This window comes from Megascapheus bottae, chromosome 12 (genome assembly GCF_031878675.1).
Source record: "Megascapheus bottae isolate mThoBot1 chromosome 12, mThoBot2.hap1, whole genome shotgun sequence".
NCBI lineage: Eukaryota > Metazoa > Chordata > Mammalia > Rodentia > Geomyidae > Megascapheus > Megascapheus bottae.
The window spans coordinates 9,559,736-9,577,012 of NC_143520.1; the positions used below are offsets into that span (position 1 = coordinate 9,559,736).

General features: G+C 42.3%; 1 protein-coding gene across 1 annotated transcript in view; it reads left to right on the top strand.

Annotated features, from left to right (window-relative positions):
* The first annotated feature begins 871 nt into the window (after window positions 1-871).
* Window positions 872-17,277, top strand: part of Sp3 (Sp3 transcription factor) — a 53,304-nt gene continuing 36,898 nt past the window's right edge. Inside the window, exons 1-4 of the mRNA XM_090342618.1 lie at window positions 872-1,220; window positions 1,802-1,965; window positions 2,430-2,558; window positions 10,464-11,823. Of these exons, the coding sequence (XP_090198744.1) occupies window positions 1,214-1,220; window positions 1,802-1,965; window positions 2,430-2,558; window positions 10,464-11,823 (1,660 nt within the window). The 5' untranslated portion in view covers window positions 872-1,213. The remainder of the gene's footprint in view (window positions 1,221-1,801; window positions 1,966-2,429; window positions 2,559-10,463; window positions 11,824-17,277) is intronic.

Below are 17,277 nucleotides of genomic sequence, written 5' to 3' on the forward strand. Positions count from 1 at the left end.
TTACTTGGCAGAACACAACTAAAATAAAACTTGCACATCCCACTCCGGATTACAGCAAGATTAGCGAGGATGCCAAAGGAGGAAGGAATGTGAAACTTAATAAATGAAAAAAAAAAAAAGGGATACTTCCATGAGATCCATTGTCTTTAAAAAAAAATATTGGCAATTGCTGATGGGCTTTTCCTGGGGATACCTACTTGCTATCAACAAGGAATCCTATGTGTGCAACAAAATTGATGGATTAAAGAAATGGACTGATCCTGCCCCACTGGCAGGATCATATAAAATCGACTTTAAATCTGCCTGGGGTAGAACGACAGCTTTCGGGCTCCCAGGCTCTAAGTGCCATCCTCTGGTGGGGCAGGAAACCTGGGGGAGGGGGAGGGGAGGAGATGGCTCCGACCGTGAATCCGAGCTGAACCCGAGGAGCGTGTGAGAGAATATCCTCCTCCGGCCTGGAAGGGGGTGTCTCCCCCCAATACCAGCGCCCTCCCTCCGGGCTCGTGGGGCGGGTCTGCTTTGCTCAGCGGCGGCGGCGGCGGCGGCGGCGGCGGCAGCCCCGGGGCGGAGCGGCGGCGGCCTCCGGGCAGAGCCGGGAAGCTGCAGCTTCGGGAGCGCGAGGCCCAGGGGAGATCCCGCCGCGATGGAGGGGGCGACGACCGCAGCCCTAGCTACCCGGGAAGGCTCTCTTCCCCAGCTCAGCTCCCCGACAGCCTGGAGGGGCCGGCTCTGCAAACCAGGGAGGAAGAAGAGGCCTGCGCTTTGGCCTGACAGCAGCAGCCGGCGACCTAGGCCGGCGCAGCGGGGTAACGCGCGACCCGTAGCCGCTGACCGAGAACGTACTCCGCCTCTGCCGCTTATTGTTTCTCTCCTTCCACCCAGGGGGCAAACAGGAAGCGCACTGCCTAGCGGATCGACGGACAGGCGTCCGGACCAATGAGAGCAGCCGATGGAGAGCGCGGCAGCAAATAAGAGCGGAGAAGAGGGGCGGGACTTCCGGGCGGGCTGTCACCCTCTTCCCCCCTTTTGGGCTGGAGGCTCCACCTTTTGTGTTTCCCGCACAGTCAATCAAAATAGGAAAAAAAAAAAAATCCCCGGACCGCTCCGGCCGTGTCCGCCGCCGCTTCCCGCATCCTCTCCCGTCGCTGCCGCCTTCGCTCCTCACCATGTGTAAGGCGGCGGGGAGCCCCGCCTGAGGTGCCCTAAACACACTATGACCGGTACGTAAAGCCGAGAGAGCAACCCTGCTGCCTCCGCCGCCGACCACAGCCTGCTCGGGGCCGCCGCTTCCTCCCGGCCCCAGTGTGCGACCGAGTGTCTGAGAGGCAGAAAGCCGCACTCCCCTCCGCCTTCTTGCCCTCCCCGCCAGCCACGGCCCGGCCCTGAAGCTCCGCGACGCCTTCTCCCCGCCGGGTGCGGGGCGGGCGGCGCGGTCCGCCGGGAGCGCGTCCCCCAGTGTGCGGGCGCGGGCGGCGGGCGGGCGCGTGTGAGTGACTGACGGTGCGAGAGGAGCGAGCGCCGCGGAGGGAAAGGGGAGGAGAGGAGCGGCGAGGAGAGGGGGCAGGGGCAGCGCGGGGAGGAGGGAGGAGGAGGAGGAGGGTTACAGCCGCGGCGGGCGGGGGCAGCAGCAGGAGGGGAGGAGGGAGCCGCCGCCGCGCCGCCGCCGCCGCCGCCGCCGCCGCCGGGGGCGGAGGGGGAGGGAAGGGGCCTGGGCCCGGCGCGGAGGAATCGCGCCCGGCCCGCGGGCCCCCTCCCTCGCGCGCTCCCGCCTTCCTCCCAACCCCCCCTGCTGTGCCTGCAGCTCCCGAAAAGCCCGTGAAACAAGAGGAAATGGCTGCCTTGGACGTGGACAGCGGCAGCGGCGGCGGCGGCCACGGCGAGTATCTGCAGCAGCAGCAGCAGCAGCAGCAACAGCAGCAGCAGCAGCACGGAAACGGCGCGGCGGCGGCGGCGGCGGCGGCCCAGGTGAGGCGCGGCGGAGCGCGGCCCGGCTCCCCCCTCGCGCCGCTTTCTCCTCCCCTCGCCTCTCCCCTCCCTCCTCCCCTCCCCTCCCCGCGCCGCCCCTCCCCCGCCCCGGGAGCTGCCCGCCCGAGGCGCCAACGCTCCGACCCCGCCCGCGCTCCCCCGCCCGCCGCCTTTTTGTGCGTGTGTGAGTGTGCGAGTGTGCGCGCCCTCCCGGGGTGGGTTCCGGGCGGAGGGGACCCGGCGCGCCGCTCGCCGCCGCCGCGGGCCGGGTGCGTGCCAGCCAGCGGGCGGGCTGCCGGGCGCTCGGGAGCGCGGGCCGAGGAGGTGCGGGAGCGGAGCGCGGGCGGGCTCGCCGGGGCGGCCGGGCTCGACCCTGCCCGGGCCGCACTTCCTGTGCGAGCGCGCCGGGCCCTAACCGCCACCCCCTCCCTGTCTCCCTCTCTGCACCCGCCCCTCGGGGGTAGGACACTCAGCCGTCACCGCTCGCTCTGCTGGCCGCTACCTGCAGCAAGATAGGGCCGCCATCGCCGGGCGACGACGACGAGGAGGCGGCCGCCGCCGCCGGGGCCCCCGCCGCCGCCGCCGCCGGAGCGGTAAGTCCCGCGCGCGGCCTGCCCGCCTTTCCGCCCGCCATCCCGGGCCTGCGCCGCCCGCCCAAAAGGACGCCCGCGCGCGCCGCGCCGCCGCCACGCGCGCCCTGCCCGCCCTGCCCGCCCTGCCCTTGCCCGGCCCCGTTTGGATCTCGAGCCAAGCCCGGGCTTTCTCAGAATTGTCTCGGCGGCCCTCGCTCCGAATTCCCCACAAAATGAGGCCCGGGAGGGCGGGGGCGCGCGCTCCAAAATGGATGTTTGAGCAATCCCTGAGCTGGGCTGCAGGGAGCCCTGCGCGCTCGAGCACAGCCCGCCGCCCGCCGCCCGCCCGCCCGCCTCCGGGCCGCCCGCGGGCCGCACAGCCGCGGGCCGCACAGCCGCGGGCAGCGCCTGCAGTTTCTTGGAAGCTGCTGGAGCTGAGTCGAGTCGGAGGTCCTTCAGAAAAGGGCTTGTTCTCGGGAGGAGGCCTTCGTAGGAAGGGATTGGCTTTTTACCCACCGTGCAGAATTGTTGAATTGTACTGTGCACACCACTACGACTTTGCAAGAATTTCCCAAGTAAGGTGAACGGAAACCTTTAGAGGCTGCTGATGTCAGTACAGTAACCATGCTGACACAAAGCACGTTAAAGCTCACACTTTTACTGTGACTGCTACTCTTCTTGGAAGTCTTCTCACGGAGTGAGTGTAGGGGACCTTAAGACAAAGTGAGTAGCGGATGGTAGATTTAATTGTGGATTTTATATCGGATCGTTTAGCAGTGTTCGCCCAGTGAAGTTGAAAGCCTTGTTGAGGTGGAGGATGGGAATTGGTCTGTGTGGTGAGGGTTTGTGTAGGCACTGTGGTCAGCCTGTGTTTGATATAGCTTTGATGTTAGACATAATAGCAAATACTTATCGTGTCTAGGCATTAAAAGTTAATTTTTGGTGAAGCTGTATTGTTGATAGATGTGAGTAGTTTTAATATTTTAATTGTGCTGTGGTAAACATTAAAATATAGGGTATGACGTTTGAGAAGAAACTATTTTTTTTTGTGCCAGTCCTGCACTTGATCTCAGGGACAAGGTCCGTACTTGGGATTTCTCAAGGCTAGCACTCTACTACTTGAGCCTCAGCACCACTTCCGGCTTTTTTCTATGTATGTGGTACCAAGGAATCGAACCCGGGTCTTTGTGCATGCTAGGCAAGCACTCTACCACTAGGCCAAACTCCCGGCCCCAAGAAAAGTGTTTTTAATCTAGAAATTAGTAAACTTTTAATAAACTCCCTTTATTCCCCAAGTTCCAAATACATGTTTTGGTTATCTTAATAAACTATTGCACAAGTCAAGTTGAAAAACATTTTTTTTGCCTTATTTTTTATGTTTCAAATAGAACGAAACTTTTTTATAACTTAATTTACTAGGTTTAGGGATGCCTTTATGAATGGGGGAGGGGAGATGTGAAGAAGGAAAAGGAACTTAAAGTTGAAAATGTTTTGTATGTGAGTCTCACAGCCAGGAGTAGAAATACTCGCCAGTGGTAGCTAACTATATTTATAGCCACATGTATTTTTGAATTACCAAATCTCTACTGACATTACATTTCTCAGATGGACATGAATCAGTCTAAGAAAGTGAGATTTATCAAACACCTTATAATTTGTCAATCAAAATTAAAATACAATGCCACAGAAATCCTATAAAGTGTACATTTGAAAACATGGTACTGTGTACAGATATTTTCATTGTGAGTGAAGATGGAAGATCAGCTTGCATCATTTCCCTGAACTTTGGTGGGGAAAAAGTTGTTTTCTGGTTGAAAAGTTAATTTCTGACATTTTTTTCATTGTATCTCAAAATGTAATGAGGTGAGTTTATTTTTTCCATTTAAAAATGGACTTAGAGAAATTACTGGGAATTATGAGAGGGCAATTAGGATTTGTTTTGTAATTTGTTAAAATTATATTTTAGAATAATTTTACAGTGAAGTTGGAAATACAGAATCAAATTACCTTATATCCTTCATCCAGCTTCCCCAATGTAAACATTGGGTAGTGTTTGTCCAAGCTAGGAAATTAACATTGATTAGATACTATTAACTAAAGTAACAAGTTTGCTCGTTTTTCCATTAATGTCTGTTTTCGAATTGAATTCAGGATACCTCATTCTAAGTAGTGTGTGTTTAAAATACATGCAGCTCAAATTTATGCTGATTTAGTTTGGTAATCAAGAGTAAGAGGTCTTAAAAAGCTAGTCAGTGACACTGAAGATGGGGTTTAAATATTTTGAATTTGTTACAGAAATATCCTAGCCAAGGATGCTTGTTTACCCTTAGTGTAGTGCTTAAGCAGCCCAATCACAAAAGTCTTACCTATAATGTCCTGCAATATAGACTCCCAAAGGTGATGTTACAGCAAGGTTTCTTTATACTTTATTACTAAAAGTTGTGATTCTTTTTTGTGTGTGTGATAAACCAGGAAATAGAGTAGCAGTTATTAATTTGCCCAAATTGCATGTGTGAACTTGTGGATAAATTTATTTCATTTGTACTTACGTGAAATACTGAGCAAGCAAACATGAAAATGATTGCTTAATGTTTGTTATAAATTTGGTGTTCATTAATTTAGCAAGTAAATGTGAACTAAAAATGGACATTCTTATTTTTAAAAAGGGGCATTTTGCAGTTCCTGGGCTGTAGCTCAATGGTTGAGTTGCTTGCCTTAGCATCCACAAGGCCCTGAGTTTCCTCCCTAGCCTTGCCAAACAAAACAAAATAAAAAAGCCCTTCTTTCAAGTCAGCTAAAATCTGAGTTCTTCTAATGTTTCGTAGAGCTTTTACTTGAGAGTTTGCTTAAGAATGGTTTTTTTAAAAAGTTTGATTCTACTTTTTAGCTTCATGCTTATTGTTCCTGTCTTTTATAAAGTCCATTTGTGGGGGCTGAAAGTTATCCTTCCAAAATGGTGTACAACTATTATGAATCCTTACCCCGCCCCCCATGTGTATTAAGAAGACACACTCTTTTTTTTTCAACCCCACAACCATTTTTATAACCAGTTGTATTGGAGTCCGCTCTTTTTCTGTAATGAATTGTTAGAGCAAAATCACTGCTGGTGCCACCAGCCACCCAGGACTAATGTAGGTTCTGGTCCTTTGTAGGTTATGTTTTCATATGTAGAGGGAGAATTGGAGTGCCTTGTTACAACTTTTTACAACATCATCAGCTTTCATGATAGTGTTTTGTTATTTACTTTTTTGTTTTGTTTTGCTTATAATCTTTTATAAAGGGTTGTCTTGCTCTTAAACCAATAAACACTTGAATTTTTTCCTGGGTCGTGTGTTTTTAATGTTTGTTTTTATTTCTATGAAGTTTCCAATAGTCAGCATTTTCATAACTTTGTCAGGTAATTTCCTAGCTTACCCTTTCTTTGATATGCACTATATTTTGTTCCATTAGTATATTGCTGATAAAATTTCTGTTACAAATGGGTGTGCTTAGAGTTTTATAGTTTTGAAATATCTAGGGCTTATTCTCTAGAGGATTATGGAAGCAAATGGGTTTAATTTTTTAATTTTGTTATTAGGAGACTCTTACTACCTCCAAGTCAGTTTTATTGTATTTCTATCTGCCATCTCATTTTTTATTTTCCTTGTTTAAAAATGGCATATCTTCATTAAGTGTGTATTGAAATTATTGTGTTAGGTTACAATGTTTAGTAATTATAATGTCATCTTGGGAGTTATGTGGTGCTTCATTAGTTTTCTTTTTTGGAGGCAGAGTCACGTTCTGTGGCCTAAGTTGGCTTAGCACCTGAGATAATCCTGCTTCGGCCTTCTGAGTACTAAGATTAAGATTATACCTGTGCACCATTCTACCTGGACTTGTTTTTTTAAAAATTTATTTAATTTGCCCTTTACTGTATGTTTATTCACAGAAGTTCAGAATACATAATTTTATCTTAGATTTGCTTTTTTCTTTTTCTTTTAATGGCTCGAAATGCTGGAAAAAATGGTTTGACAGTTGAGATCTGGGGAGGGGATGACTTGGGCAATATTTATTCACAATTGTTAGTTAAAATAGTTATTTTTGAGGAATTTATTGAGTAGACAGCTATGTTTGTACATGACTAGATATCCACTTTAGTATTGTTTCGTCAGAAAATCCTTAGGTACTGTAAGTTTGATTTTTGTTTTTTAAAAGGAAGAGGAGGGGCAGGGCCGAGTTTGGCCTAGTGGTAGAGTGCTTGCCTAGCATGCATAAAGACTGGGGTTTGATTCCTCGGTACCACATACATAGAAAAAAGTTGGGAGGTGGTGCTGTAGCACCAAGTGGCAGAACACTGGCCTTGAGAAATTCCAAGAACATTGCCTAGGTCCCGAGTTCAAGCCCCAAGACTGGCAAAAAAAAAATAAAAGGAAGAAGAGAGGGAAAATGTCATTCTTGTTGAATTTATATAGAAGACACTTTTTTGGATCAAAAATTTAGAAATTTAAAGCAGGCTAGAAAAATTTTAAAAAGTTGGTTTTCTAGTTGAATAATACTTAATATAGATCTTGATTTACATAAAGTATACTTTAAATCTTTGTTTAAAATGCCAAATGACTGAAAAGTTTATACATTTTTTGAATTAAAGACTTCCTGTTGTAATTTTAATACCAAACTTAAGTGGAATAATGACAAGTGACTTTAATGTCTGGTGCTTCATTTCTAAAACTTAAGGTGACTAAGTTCTAAGTGTTTGGATTTTATTTTAGGTTTAGAGATTTGTATAGGGTCTCTGCGTCTGTGTCTCTTTTACCTTTTTTTTTTTTTCAGTCTCCACTGGGCCTTAGTTTATCTATAAAATACAGATGTGATTGCACCATTCATTTTTATAGCTTTTGTTCACTGTCTACAGGATAAAGTCCAAACAATTTAGTGGGATCTACAAAGCCAAAGCCATTTACAAGTCTCAATAAAAATGTCTGATGCTGTTCTCCATTACTTTTGTCTATGAATATGAGCCTTTTCTGGATCAAATTGAACTTCAGACTGCATATTGTTCTAGGATTTCTGTCACTGTATTGTTTGTGTGCTTTTTTTGTGTTTTTGTTTTTTGGCCAGTCCTGGGCTTGTGCTCAGGGCCTGAACACTGACTGTCCTTGGACTTTCTCAAGGGTAGAGCTCTACCACTTAAGCCTTAGCACCACTTCTGGCTTTTTTTTCTATGTATGTAGCACCAAGGAATTGAACCTGGGTCTAAGTGCATGTTAGGCAAGCACTCTACGACTAGGCCAAACTCCCAGCCTGTTTGTGTGCTTTTATTAATCTATTTTATTCTGTTACTTCAAATGTCTTTTATGTCAAATTCTCCTCTCCCCTTTCCAATCTTCTCTGTTCTCACATAGTATTTGTATCATACAGCTACAATATATGACTTTATTCATTGTACTAGGGTGTATGCTGTGTTTGCTTGGATAGAGTCTGAACCATTGAAGAATAGGGATTGTATTGTTTACTCATACTTAATTTTGGCAGAGATACCCAATTTTTATTGAGTCGGGGATGAACAATGGCTCATCTTTTAAAATACAAACTTTTCAACTACATGAAAATTAGGTGAAGAATCTCTTAAGTGGTTTTATGAAAATTAGAGAGTTGTTAAGAAATTTAAGATCTTTTGGTTTAGTATTTGCATTAAATTTTGTGGAATGGTTAGGAGAATAATAATTGTTTTAACAACTCTTTTATGGTCATAGGCTATTTTGGGAATAGAATGAAACCCTAGGTTCTCTGCCCTCTTTCTCAAATGATAATTTCTCAAAAAGTTAATATGTTATTTTAAAGGATACAAAAACTCCATCAAGCTATTCTATATCCTTGGTTGACATTGTTGGGCCAGATGTTTTCTTTGTCTAGTGGAGCTATAGAAAATCACATACAAAGCAAGAAATAATAGTAAATCATTTATGGTCTCTTCCTGGGGTCTTTACCTCTAGCGTTAGTAAGGGCATTAGAATGGCCTAGGTTTTAGAGATATGCTTAGGCTTGGGTTTTTGTTTTGTGTGTTTTCATGTGTTCCTGAGTGACCCAGGAAAACACACACATACACACACACACACACATTCAAACTCAGAGCCTGGATGTTGTTTCTGGACTTTTTTACTCAAGGCACCACTAGAGCTACAGTTCTACTTCTGTTTTTCTTTTCTTTTCTTTTTTTTTTTGGTGGAGATAGAGTCTCATGGACTTTCCTGTTCAGTCTAGCTTCGAATCATGATCTAAGTAGCGAGAATTACAAGTACGAGCCATTGGTACGAATCTTTTTGTTTTGTTGTTTTGGTGCTGGTCCCGGTACTTGATCTCATGACCTGGGCATTGTCCTGAGGTTTTTTTTGCTCAAGGATTGTGTTTGTTCTACTTGAGCCACAGCTTCTATTTCTGGCTTTTTGGTAGTTAACTGAAGATAAGAGTTTCACAGACTTCTGCCCAGGCTAGCTTTGAACTGTGGTTCTCTGATCTTAGCCTTCTGAGTAGCTGGGATTACAGGCATGAGCCATGGTGCCAGGCTTATTAGTTTCAAGTATTAAAATCTTGTCTTGGTCATGCTATCTTGATAACTATATGACTTTGCCCCTCAATTTTCATGACTGTGAAAAAGGAGTGATAGTAACCCCAGCCATATAGAGTTAATTTCGTAAGCCCTTTGTCATGGTATTTAGCATGTATAAGAACAAGATAAAAGTGTTAGGTATTGCAACTATTCCCTTAAAATGATTTTTTTTTTTCTGCCAGTCTTGGGCTTGGGCTCAGGGCCTGAGCACTGTCCTTGGACTTTCTCAAGGCTAGCACTCTACCACTTGAGCCTCAGCACCACTTCTGGTTTTTTTTTTTATGTATGTGGTACCGAGGAATCGAACCTGGGTATTCGTGCATGCTAGGCAAGCACTCTACCACTAGGCCAAACGCCCGGCCCCAAAATGATTACTTTTTAATGTTGACTTGCAGGCTTTTATTTTCTGCTTTCTTGCATTGGCATTTTCCCAGACTCACATAGTCTATAAACTATGGGATGACACGTCAGATTCTATCAGGTTACAGAATGTAAAAACACCATGTCTAGTATTTTACCGCCATATTAAAATAATAAATGAAGCAAGTATATCCTGCAACTTTTAGATGCGAGAAAAAAACTTAATGGAGCGCCTTTGTTGTTATCATAGGACAGCAACCTTTTGCACTAAGTTGTTTTTAAGGTTTCTCTCTTTCTTTATAATAGTTGAAGAGAAAAGTAAAAAGTGTTATGGCTTGCTAATGGAATAATTTATGTATTATACCATAAAAAGAATTGTTTGAAGATTTACAGCAATATTAAACAAGTCTTCCTTTCCTAATTCACCAATAATATGCACATCCTACTTTCCTAACTCCTAACATTGTGCTAATGTTTCTTTTTTGAATAGAAATATAGTATACCTGATTTAGTCATATTTTTAGTGGGTTGTATACTACTTGAACTCTCCAGTAGTTGAGGTTTGTTTGATTTGAACTGTTCATAATTTTGTATGGCCACCTCCACCTTTTAAAAGGTACAGCATTAGAAGTTATAGATGAGTCAGAGATGAGTTTGTGTAGCTAGACACTACACACTACAGTTCCAGCTTCTTGTAGGCTAGGCAGAAGGATCTCTTCTTATGTACATGAATTCAGGCCCAGTGATATTTTGTCAAACACTCCCATCTCTGAGTATTTTACCGTATTCCCATTAGGACAATCCCTTCTTCCTGTTTAAATAGGTAAGGCTGTCCTGGCAAAAATACTAACAACCAGGAAGTGATAATTCTTATAGGTGGTATAGTACTCCTTTTGTATTTGAACCTTATTTGCAGGTAGCAGGATTGAGGATTGCTTTAAATATGCCACAAGCATCACATTTTTGTTTTCTTTATCCAGACAGGTGATTTGGCTTCTGCACAGTTAGGAGGAGCACCAAACCGATGGGAAGTTTTGTCAACCACACCTTCAGCTATAAAAGATGAAGCTGGTAATCTAGTACAGATTCCAAGTACTGCTACTTCCAGTGGGCAGTATGTTCTTCCCCTTCAGAATTTGCAGAATCAACAAATATTTTCAGTTGCACCAGGATCAGACTCATCAAATGGTACAGTGTCCAATGTTCAATATCAAGTAATACCACAGATTCCGTCAACAGACAGTCAGCAGGTTCAGATTGGTTTCACAGGCACTTCAGATAATGGAGGTATAAATCAAGAAAATAGTCAAATTCAGATCATTCCTGGCTCTAATCAAACCTTACTTGCCTCTGGAACACCTCCTGCTAATATCCAGAATCTCTTACCACAGACTGGTCAAGTCCAGGTTCAGGGAGTTGCAATTGGTGGTTCATCTTTTCCTGGCCAAACCCAAGTAGTTGCTAATGTGCCTCTTGGTCTGCCAGGAAATATTACCTTTGTACCAATCAATAGTGTTGATCTAGATTCTTTGGGACTCTCGGGCAGTTCTCAGACAATGACTGCAGGCATTAATGCCGATGGACATTTGATAAACACAGGGCAAGCTATGGATAGTTCAGACAATTCAGAAAGGACTGGTGAACGAGTTTCTCCTGATATTAATGAAACTAATACTGATACAGATTTATTTGTGCCAACATCCTCTTCATCACAGTTGCCTGTTACAATAGACAGTACAGGCATATTACAACAAAACACAAATAGCTTGACTACTTCTAGTGGGCAAGTCCATTCTTCAGATCTTCAGGGAAATTATATCCAGTCGCCTGTTTCAGAAGAGACACAGGCTCAGAATATTCAGGTTTCTACAGCACAGCCTGTTGTACAACATTTACAACTTCAAGAGTCTCAGCAGCCAACCAGTCAAGCTCAAATTGTGCAAGGTATTACACCACAGACAATCCATGGCGTGCAAGCTAGTGGTCAAAATATATCACAACAAGCTTTGCAAAATCTTCAGTTGCAGCTGAATCCTGGAACCTTTTTAATTCAGGCACAGACAGTGACCCCTTCTGGACAGATAACTTGGCAAACATTTCAAGTACAAGGGGTCCAGAACTTGCAGAATTTGCAAATACAGAACACTGCTGCGCAACAAATAACTTTGACTCCTGTTCAGACCCTCACGCTTGGTCAAGTTGCAACAGGTGGATCCTTGACTTCAACTCCAGTTAGTCTAAGCACTGGTCAGTTGCCAAACCTACAGACAGTTACCGTAAATTCTATAGATTCTACTGGCATACAGCTACATCCAGGAGAGAATGCTGACAGTCCTGCAGGTGAGTGTTAAATGATGTCATGCTGTAATAAGTGTAATAAATAATTAACTATCATTAAGTAGTTGCACAAAGGGGTTTCAGTTCAAAATGTCAGTTTATGATTACTGTGTCTTAATGTCACCAAATGGAGATTTTTATTTTTTTATTTTTATTTTTGGTTGGTTGTGGGGCTTGGACTCTGGGACTAGACTCTCTGTCCGTGAGCTCTTCAGCTCAAGGCTAGTGCCCTACCACCTTGAGCCATAGTACCAGTTCCAGTTTTCTGGTGGTTAATTGCAGATAAGAGTCTCACAGACTTAAGTGCTTGGGCTGGTTCTGAACCATGATCCTCAAATCTTAGCCTTCTGAATAGCTAGGTTTACAGGTGTGAGCCACCATCACCCAACTAAATTGAAAATTTTTTTTACTTTAGGAATTAATTAGCATCTGTGTAACTCAGGTGATATTTCTATGTGTATATAAAAGTACACATCAGCTGTCTTCCAAGTTTGTAGGTTTTTTTTTTTTTTTTGCCAGTCCTGGGCTTGGGCTCAGGGCCTGAGCACTGTCCTTGTTTTTTTTCTCAAGGCTAGAGCTCTACCACTTGAGCCTTAGCACCACTTCTGTCTTTTTCTAAGTATGTGGTACCGAGGAATCGAACCCCGGTCTTTGTGCATGCTAGGCAAGCACTCTACCACTAGGCCAAACTCCCGGCCCCCAAGTTTGTAGTTTTTGAAGTTAAGGATTTATTTTTGTATGCCAGTTAGATTTCTTGTTTTTCTCTTATAATAATTCTATTTTGACTGATATTGTCAAGTAGTATAACATTTTTATTTGTATAAAGAATAAGATGTCTTGGGGTGGGGGCTGGGGAGCATAGCCTAGTGGTAAAGTGCTTGCCTAGCATGCATGTAGCCCTGTGTTCGATTCCTTGGCACCACATACAGAGAAAAAGCTGCAAGTGGTGTTGTGGTTCAAGTGGTGGAGCACTAGCCTTGAGCAGAAAGTACCAGGAATGGCAAAAACAAAAAACAAACAAAAACCCAAAAGAATAGGATATCTTGATTGGCTTTGCTATGATGATATAAGTTAAACATTTTATTTTATTTGGTTGGGGAATTAGGTTGGCATAGTAAAAATACAGCACTAGGAGTAAAGAGTACTTATGTAGTTACATAGTTATCTCAGCCACTAGTTGTCTGACTTTTTCGTTTTTTGGTGTGGGGGTGGGTGGGTTATTTTTCTCTTGCAAATTCACTTGAAATGGAGGTGTTGGAGTTGGACTAGGGTACCTTTTACTGAAGTTCTCTTTACTTTTTTTTTAAATGATAGTAACTTAAGCTGTGCCACAATGGTTATTATTAGTAAGTATGGGAGGTATTTCAAAAGTTGATTCTTTAAATGTTATACAAGAATTAAATAATAAAATCTTAATGGGGCACTGGTTTCTCCTGCCTGTAATCCTACTTAGGAAGCTAACATTGCAAGGATTGCAGTTGGAGGCCAGCCTACGCAGAGCAGTTAATGTGAGACCCCTTTTTAACAGATAGCTGGATATGAAGCTGTTTACTTATCTTAGCTACTGTGGGAATCCTAAAATAGATAGATTACAGCCTAGGCAAGGGCCCAAGCAGGAAATGGAACTGTTTTGTAAATAATTAACACTGTAAGGATTGAAGATGGGGCTCAGCCTATTTAGCAAGCATGAGGCCTTGAATTTAAGTTCTACTTTGTATTTGGATTTCTGTGAAGATTGTACTATTATTATTAGGTAATAAAGTTGGACTGGTTGAAATAACTTCCTATTGTCACTTAAAGATTACTTTTAATTCTATCCTTCAAATTCCCTTCCCCTTCTTCCCTTTCCTTTTCCTGTCCTCCTTTCCCTTCTCTCTGTCTCCCTCTCCCTCTCCCTCTCCCTCTCCCTCTCCTCCCCTCTTAAGAATTTTTTTTATGTAATGCTTAGAACAGTACAATTGCCCTGGAATCTCAGATCTGTATTTGGAAATTCTTTGGTTGCATTTCAGTTTTGTGAAGTTGTGGTTTCGAATAACAGTTCTCAAAGTGATTTGTGGATCTTTGGGGATCCTTAAGACCCTTTAAGGGTCCTTTGCATCAAATTGCTATTTCTAAAAATGCTAAGAATTTGATTTGCTATTTTCACTGTGTTCACGCTTTCAGTGATGGTAGTATACCTATAACTGTATTAGTAGTTGCTGTACTCTTAATGACTATGCACTTATCAGATAAAGTAAAATTCCAGTTTCACTGAAAAATAACCTGATGAGCCAGTGAAATTAATTTTTACCAAATCTTAAATAGCATATCTTTAAAAAATAAAGTTACTAGGATATAATTTGCATACTACAAAAATCATACTTTAAGGTATACAACATAGTTTTTAAATGTAGTCATAGACTAGTAGAGTCATAAACGTTATCTCATTTTAGAGTACTTTTATGCCCTTAAAAACAAGCAACTCATACCTTTTAGCAGTAATTCTCTATTCCCTCCTCCCCTTAGTTCTTGACAACCAAAATCTACTTTGTATCCTTTTGGATTGGCCATTATTTCATATTAGTGGGATTGTACAATGCATGACCTTTTGTTCCTGGCTGGATTTAAAAAAAAATATTTTCAAGATTCATCCATGTTGTGCCTTGTATCAGTAACTCATTGATTGATTGATTGAACTCTGGGCCTGGACATTGTCCTTGAATTCTGCAGCTCTAGGCTAGTGCTCTATCACTTGAGCCGAAGGTCACTTCCTTTTTTGTAGAGGTTTAATTGGAGACAAGAATCTCATGGATAAAGCCCAGGCTGGCTTTGAATGTTGATCCTCAGATCTTGGCCTCCTGAGTAGCTGGCATTATAGGTACAAGCCATTAGTGTGTGACTCTCAATTTATTTTTCTATTATATTTCGTTGTATTTCATTTAAGTTCTTTGGACTTTTTGACTGTTATGAATAATGCTGTAAATATTTATGTATATATAATTTTTTGTTTTTGACACAGTTTCTTTTGAATATATCCACAAGATGGATATATTTGTAGTTATTCTATGTTTAACTTTTTGGGGAATTACCCAACTTTTTCTAGAGAGACAGGAACAGTTTTTGTTTTACCAGCAGCAATGAGGGTTCTAATTTCTCTAAAGCACCACAAATGTATATTTTAACCAACTTTTTAAAATTTTGACCATCCAGTTGAGTGTGAAGTGATACCCATTTCCATATGTGTCTTCATAATGATCTTTGTGACAAAATGGGAAATAGGACTTAACAAAGCATTCCTGCTGCATACCATAACAAGTGTTGGAAAAATTGCTGAATTTTACTCTTAATTTACATAAAATATTTTTTCCCTTTTGTCAGAACTACAGACAAATTATGGTTTTTGATATCTAATGTATTAAGTGACAGATATTTTTGAAAAAAAAATAAAAAAGAAGTGAGCTTGTCACTTGACTGGCAACTCTTATCTTGCCAATGATAAATTTGAGCTTTCTATGGAAAAGAGAGTTTTGGATAGCTCTGATCTACACAAGATTGATAGCTTCTTAATACTTAAATTTTTTCTGATGAGATGGATGGTGCTATTAACAAATAGAATTTTTTGATATTGTAATAAAATGTGCCAACACTTGGAAGATCTATATGAAAGCTCTTATGAACCAGAAGTTTTCAAATGATTTATTGTGTTACAGACTCATACATGTATGAGTAAATTATCCATTTAAAGCTCAATATAGACCCAGCAGTATGGAAAGTTTGAGGATTTCATATTTAAACTGACTTTTAAGAAATTGCTACTTGTCAGAATTGATGTAGTATTTATCCACAATTGATTAAATGGCTATTAAATTATTTCTTCTTTTTCCAGCTATATAGCTCTGTGAGATTAGATATTAACATCTTTCAGTCTAAAGCACCCATTCCAAGAGTAGAATTCTCAAACAGATCTAAAACTTTACTTTCTCTTTACCTAGGCATTGATTTGTGAAAATGTAAAAACTTGCTTATTCTTTTAATTGAGCTGTATTGTTTTGGTCAGTAGTTTTTCATAAAATGTAATATATAGTAACATGCAAAACCTTAAATATTACTATATATTAACATGCAGTGGATTTATTTATTTACTTATTTGATGGAAACTAAATCCAGATCTTTACATATGCTAGGCAAGTACTATCTTGGACTTATTTATTTATTTGTCTTGCCAGTCCTGGAGCTTGAACTCAGGGAGTCTGAGCACTGCCCTTGGGCTTTCTCAAGGTTAGCCCTACCATTTGAACCGCAGCATCACTTTGCAGCCTTTAAAAAAAATTTATTTATTATTTATTTATTTTTTATTCTCGAGGAAATGTATAGAGGGGTTACAGTTCCATTTGCCAGGTAGTAGGTGCATGACTTCTCACACATTGATACCCCTTCTCATGTTTTTGTCTCTATTTCCCTCCCCCCACGCCCTCCCAATCATCTTGTTTTTCCCCCTTCTCTTTCCTATTTTCAAATAAACATGTATACAATATACCAAGTAACAATGTCAGATACAGTAACAATATGAGATTAACCAAAGGGCAAAACAAAGGAGAAGAGAAATAACATAGTACATTAAGAACAGCAATCATACAAGATAAAGCTGTTTCCATCTTTTTCTCAGAATTAAAACTGTGTGTATGCATGTATGTTTGTATCCTTTTAGTTTTTTATTAAATTTGAAATTTCTTATTAGATACCCAAATTATTAGTTTCAGTAAACAATTAGATATCAATATCTGGTGGTTAGGTTGGTCTGGAGATAAAATAGGAGTGTCATTAGTATATGTTGAGGTGATTAGATTAAATTATAAAAGTCATTTAAGTCAAAGTGTTTTTCCCCCCTGCTTGGCACTAAGATTTGAATTCAGGGCCTCATGCTCCCTAGGGTAACACTAAGGCACATCTCTATCCCTGTCCACTGGTTATATTTAGGATAGGGTCATCTTAACATTTCACCTTCATGCACACCTGAGCTGTAATACACCTACTTGGGACACTTGGAGCTAGGATCACAGGTCTGACCTACTGTCTTTCTTGTCAGTCGTTAAGCTTGAACTCTGGGCTTGGATGTTGTCCCTGAGCATTTCAGCTCAAGGCTAGTGCTCTACCACTTGAGTCACAGCACCATATCTGGTTTTCTGGTGGTTAATTGGAGACTTTTAGTGCCCAGGCTGGCTTTGAACCGTGATCCTCAGATCTCAGCGTCCTGAGTAGCTAGGGTTGCAGGTGTGAGGTACTGGTGCCCAGCGAGATTTGTATCTTCAAAATAACCAACAAAAAGCAGGGTTGGCGGTGTGGCTCAAATGGTAGTGTGAAAATGCTCGTTAGCATGGAAAATTAATTGAATGGAAGGAAGCAACATCTTATATTATGGAGGGTAGTGATGTGTCATTGGGTTAATTATGAAGAACTACTTTGAGGAATGCTGTTAGT